Source organism: Physeter macrocephalus, chromosome 15 (assembly GCF_002837175.3).
Source record: "Physeter macrocephalus isolate SW-GA chromosome 15, ASM283717v5, whole genome shotgun sequence".
Lineage (NCBI taxonomy): Eukaryota > Metazoa > Chordata > Mammalia > Artiodactyla > Physeteridae > Physeter > Physeter macrocephalus.
Genome location: NC_041228.1, coordinates 18,235,689 through 18,241,688, shown reverse-complemented (window position 1 = coordinate 18,241,688; position 6,000 = coordinate 18,235,689). Strand labels below are relative to the sequence as shown.

Sequence of the window (6,000 nt, the reverse complement as noted above, 5' to 3'; positions counted from 1 at the left end):
AATTAATGCACAGAAATCTCTTGCATTCCTATACACTAATGATGAAAAATCTGAAAGAGAAATTAAGGAAACACTCCCATTTACCACTGCAACAAAAAGAATAAAATACTTAGGAGTAAACCTACCTAAGGACACAAAAACCTGTATGCAGAAAACTATAAGAGAGTGATTAAAGAAATTAAAGAGATACAAACAGATGGAGAGATATACCATGTTCTTGGATTGGAAGAATCAACATTGTGAAAATAACTATACTACCCACAGCTATCTACAGATTCAATGCAATCCCTATCAAACTACCAATGACATTTTTCACAGAACTAGAACAAAAAATTTCTCAATTTTGTATGGAAACACAAAAGATCCTGAATAGCCAAAGCAATCTGGAGAAAGAAAGAACTGGAGGAATCAGGCTCCCTGACTTCAGAATATACTACAAAGCTACAGTAATCAAGACAGTATGGTACTGGGTAAAAACAGAAATATAGATCAATGGAATATTATAGAAAGCCCAGAGATAAACCCACACACATATGGTTACCTTATCTTTGATAAAGGAGGCAAGAATATACAATGGAGAAAAGACAGCCTCTTCAGTAAGTGGTGCTCAGAAAACTGGACAAGAAACAAACTAAACAAATGGGACCTAATGAAACTTAAAAGCTTTTGCACAGCAAAGGAAATCATAAACAAGACGAAAAGACAACCCTCAGAATGGGAGAAAATATTTGCAAATGAATCATAAGGCAAAGGATTAATCTCCAAAATTTACAAGCAGCTCAATATCAGAAAAACAAAAAACCCAATCAAAAAATGGGCAGACGACCTAAATAGACATTTCTCAAAGAATATATACAGATTGCCAACAAACACATGAAAGGATCCTCAACATCATTAATCATTAGAGAAATGCAAATCAAACCTAGAATGTGGTATCACCTCACACCAGTCAGAATAGCCGTCATCAAAAAATCTACAAACAATAAACAGAAAACTGGACAGCTACATGTAAAATAATGAAGTTAGAAGACTCCCTAACACCATACACAAAAATAAACTCACAGTGGATTAAAGACCTAAATATAAGGCCAAACACTATAAAACTCTTAGAGGAAAACATAGGCAGAACACTCTATGATGTAAATCACAGCAAGATCCTTTTTGACCCGCCTCCTAGAGAAATGGAAATAGAAACAAACTAAACAAATGGGACCTAATGAAACTTAAAAGCTTTTGCACAGCAAAGGAAATCATAAACAAGACGAAAAGACAACCCTCAGAATGGGAGAAAATATTTGCAAATGAATCATAAGGCAAAGGATTAATCTCCAAAATTTACAAGCAGCTCAATATCAGAAAAACAAAAAACCCAATCAAAAAATGGGCAGACGACCTAAATAGACATTTCTCAAAGAATATATACAGATTGCCAACAAACACATGAAAGGATCCTCAACATCATTAATCATTAGAGAAATGCAAATCAAACCTAGAATGTGGTATCACCTCACACCAGTCAGAATAGCCGTCATCAAAAAATCTACAAACAATAAATTCTGGAACAGGTGTGGAGAAAAGGGAACAGTCTTGCACTGTTGGTGGGAATGTAAATTGATACAGCCACTATGAAGAACAGTGTGGATGTTCCTTAAAAAGTAAAAATAGAACTACCGTATGACCCAGCAATCCCACTACTGGGCATATACCCTGAGAAACCATAATTCAAAACGAGTCATGTTCCACAATATTCATTGCGGCACTATTTACAATAGCCAGGACATAGAAGCAACCTAAGTGTTTGTCGACAGCTGGATGAATGGATAAAGAAGATGTGTCACATATGTACAATGGAATATTACTCAGCCATAAAAAGAAACGAAATTGAATTATTTGTAATGAGGTGGATGGACCTAGAGTCTGTCATACAGAGTGAAGTTAGTCAGAAAGAGAAAAACAAATACCATATGCTAACACATATATATGGAATCTAAAGGAAAAAAAAAAGAAGTTCTGATGAACCTAGGGGCAGGACAGGAATAAAGACGCAGATGTAGAGAATGGGCTTGAGGACACAGGGAGTGGTAATGGTAAGCTTGGACGAAGTGAGAGAGTAGCATTGACATATACACACTACCAAATGTTAAATAGATAGCTAGTGGGAAGCAGCTGCATAGCACAGGGAGATCAGCTCGGTGCTTTGTGACCAACTAGAGAGGTGGGATAGGGAGGGTGGGACGGAGATGCAAGGGGGAGGGGTTATGGTGATATATGTATACATATAGCTGACTTGCTTTGTTATACAGCAGAAATTAACGCAACACTGTAAAGCAATTATATTCCAGTTAAGGTGTTAAAAAATTACATTATCTAGTTATTCTACAGTCTATGATGCACCTAGGGATTTCTGGCGCTATTTCAGCGGTTCTGAAAACTCCAGAGGTACTTGAGATTACAAATTAGGAGTTCCTGATTAAGGGGTCATCTCTCAAGATGTCACCTGCTACTTTACATTCCAAATATTCATTTGTTTTTGTCTCAAAATGCCTTGAGTATTTTAATGTGAAACTTTTTCTGTGTCCACATTTTGATATAGTGTGCACATCATATACATGAAAATGTGGGGGAGATCATTTTCGAGTATTAAATTAATCTGTCCAATTTGTAAACAAGTTGCTTTTCTACCTTCTTCCAAAATACTCTTTATTGAATTCAAGCTTATTACATTACTACCTGTAGTTTTAGATAAATCCAACATCTGACGTTACTTTTCGACAGGTTTTTTTACACTGTCTAGTGATGAATATTAAAATGGATATTTGAATATCATTCCTGGATGCCTAGACAAAAATGAGAATTGCCAGAAGAAAAATCTTCTACCACTCCACTGAAATTGTTCACCCGGCCAGCAATGCCCTCACCCCTCACCTTGCTAAATCCATTCGCTTGTTCCCAGCCTTTACCTCACTCGACCTGTCACCAGCATTTTATACAGTTGATCATATCTTCCTCCTGGATTCACTCTCCTCCTTGGGCCTCTGGGGCACACACTACCTCTAGTTTCTGTCTACATTACAGGCTGTTCCTTTTCAGTGCTGGCTCTTCTTTTCTCCCCCACCTCTTTATGTTGGAGGGACCAGGACTTGCTCAAGACCTCCTTGTTTTCTCTGTCTATCCCTTCTTCCTAGTGATCTTTTCAGTATCGTAGTGTTGAATCCCATCTATATGGCAAGGACTCCTAAATTTTATACTTCCAGTCCAGATCTACTTCCCCAAATTTAGACCTACATATTTAATTGCTTACTAGATATCTCTACTTGGATGTCTCATAGGCATTTCATACTTTATAGGTTCAATACCACATCCCTCATCCTACCTCCAGAACCAGCTTCACCTATGACCTTTTTCTTCTTAATGATGACTACATTTAACGAGTTTCTTAGGCAAAGAAGCTGGACTCCTCTGTTTCTCTTATGCCCCACATCAATCCACCAAGGAATCCTAATTGTCTGTTCCTTCTCACTACCTCTATTGTCATCACCCTGATATGAGGTACCATCATTTCTTCCCTACATCATTACAGCAGCCTCCTAACTGGTCTTCCTGCTGCTACCCTTGCCTTCTTGGAGTCTGTTCTCCAAGTAGCTGTCAGAATGATTTTTTTTTTTTTGATGTATAAATCAGATCATGTCACTCCAAAATCTGCCAGTGATTCCTCATTCCCCGTGGCATAAAAGTCAAAGCTCTTGAATGGCCAAAGAGCCCTGCATTATCTGGGTAGCTATTACCTCTTTGACTTTACCTCTTGTTTCTTTTAGTCCGTTCTCAAAATATACCAGACACACCCCTCTTTAGTATCTTTGCTCTGGCTGGATGTCTTCATCTCCTATGAGTTTTTCTTCAAGTGTGACCTTCTCAGTGAACCTTTGCTCAAATGCAGTCTTCTCAATGAACCTTCTAAGTGAAGCCAATGCTGATGACTTTAATTAAAATGGCAAAATAATGCATTCTAGCATTCCCAATCCCCATTATGCTGCTTTTTGTAGTCGTTTTTGATGGCACTTATTACCTTCTAATAAACTGTATAATTCACCCTGCTCAAATTCAAGTGCTCATGCAAAGGTTCCTTGCCAGTTTGATTCACTGATGTATCTTAATGTGTATCACCATGTCTGGTACATTGTAGGCACTCAACAAATATTGAATGAATGAATACATACATATTTAATGTATGCAAATCAAACTTTCACTTTTAAATTTATGCTAAATTCCGACCTATTCACCAATTTGTCAATTTGATTAATAAATATTACGGGTCTCCTATATATCTAAAAACCTGTATCTGTTGCTTGAGGGAAAAATTTTAAAGTATGTAAGTGATCCACTTAACTGTAAGAGAGGTAAGATGGAGTAGCAGGTTGGGTTCCCCAGGAAGCAGATCCAAAGGTGGAGATTAGTGTGTGGGAAGTCGATGAGGCTGTGCTCTTCTGGAAGGGAACAGAAGGAAGTAAGTTAGGGCAAAGGAGAGAAGTCAAGCTATGAAGCAGTTTCAGTAAAAGCCTCAGTTGACCCGCACACAGGAGTTCTTAGAATGGAGTTATCTCCTTTGGAATGAGAAGCTCTGGTCCTTATATCCCTCAAAGACTAGTCATTGAAAAGAGGCACCATAATAAAGTTGGCATGACCTTGGGAGAGGCACCCCTCAAATGCTGAGGCCATTCCTGAGGGAACTGGTATCTGAGAGCTGTCTGCAGACATCACTCCCAGAAGCAGGATTAGTCGATTCTCAATTCTTAAAGGTGGATTTAGATGGTGCATCAGAGAACATAGCACAGACAGGAATGCAACTAACTACAACATGTGATAGAAAGTGACAGTGTCTTAAGTTTTATAAAAGGACTGTAGATAAACATTATTTATAATACTAAAACTTGAAACTACTTAAATGTTTAATAAGAAGTGACTGGTCAGATAAATTATGGAATAGCCAAACAAGAGAAGGTTGTGCAGATATTAAATATCATGCCCTTAAAAATATTTAAGGAAATGTGAAATATGTAGTAAATGGTGCTAAGAAAAGAAAGGGGCAAAATTATATAAATTGGACAAATACTTACAGACATTCTTTAAAGGCTGGAGAGAAATGCCCGGCACCAAAAGAGTGATCACTTCTGAATGGGGTAATGGTGATCTGTTATTTTCTTCTTTTCTGTTTTTTCACATCTTGTATAATGAAAGTGTATTTGCTTTTATAATCATATAAATAACTTCTTAAAGAGGGATACAGTAAAATATACTATTTTCTTTCTATTTTCAGATATTTACATCCAGAAGGATTGCCCTCTGACTATACAATCAGTTTTCTATTCCGGATTCTTCCTGATACTCCAGAGGAGCCCTTTGCTCTCTGGGAGATTTTAAATAAAAATTCTGACCCATTGGTTGGAGTCATTTTAGATAGTAAGTATATTTATTTATAAAACATTTGCACACACATGTATGAGTAATGTATGTGGCATGTCATCTTGCCTGGTTTGTGTGTATTGTAGAGTAACTCACTTATTTTAAGCTATTTGTAAATACTAATAATGAACTATGTGATAGTTGATTCATTCATTTATCTACTCATTCTTTCAACAAATGTTCATTGAGTTCCTACTATTTGCCAACACCAGGCTCTGGGATTCAGTAGTGAGCAAGGTGGAGAAAGAAAATTCCTGAGACACGCCGACTGCAGAGTATCTGAGAATTCAACTCCAATCTGACACTATTTACCAGAGGTAGCATCAGATTCCACAGGTTGAGGCCTTGTTCCTATAAGACTGCCCTCCTCCCCCTCCATTTCAGCCACCAGTGGCAAGCTCAGGCTGCTACCAGCTACGAATTGGAGGCTCTAATAACCCGCTCCAGCTCAGGATGTCAACTGAAAGTCCAGATTTTTACCTGTACTTCTGACCCACAGTCTATAAATCAGAGGTTCCCACAACTTCCTCCTCGGGTTCA

General features: G+C 37.8%; 1 protein-coding gene across 1 annotated transcript in view; it reads left to right on the top strand.

The window, feature by feature from the left end:
- COL14A1 (collagen type XIV alpha 1 chain) overlaps window positions 1-6,000 on the top strand; it is a 265,739-nt gene that overhangs the window by 173,280 nt on the left and 86,459 nt on the right. The window contains exon 32 of the mRNA XM_024129388.3: window positions 5,315-5,457. Within this exon, the coding sequence (XP_023985156.1) occupies window positions 5,315-5,457 (143 nt within the window). The remainder of the gene's footprint in view (window positions 1-5,314; window positions 5,458-6,000) is intronic.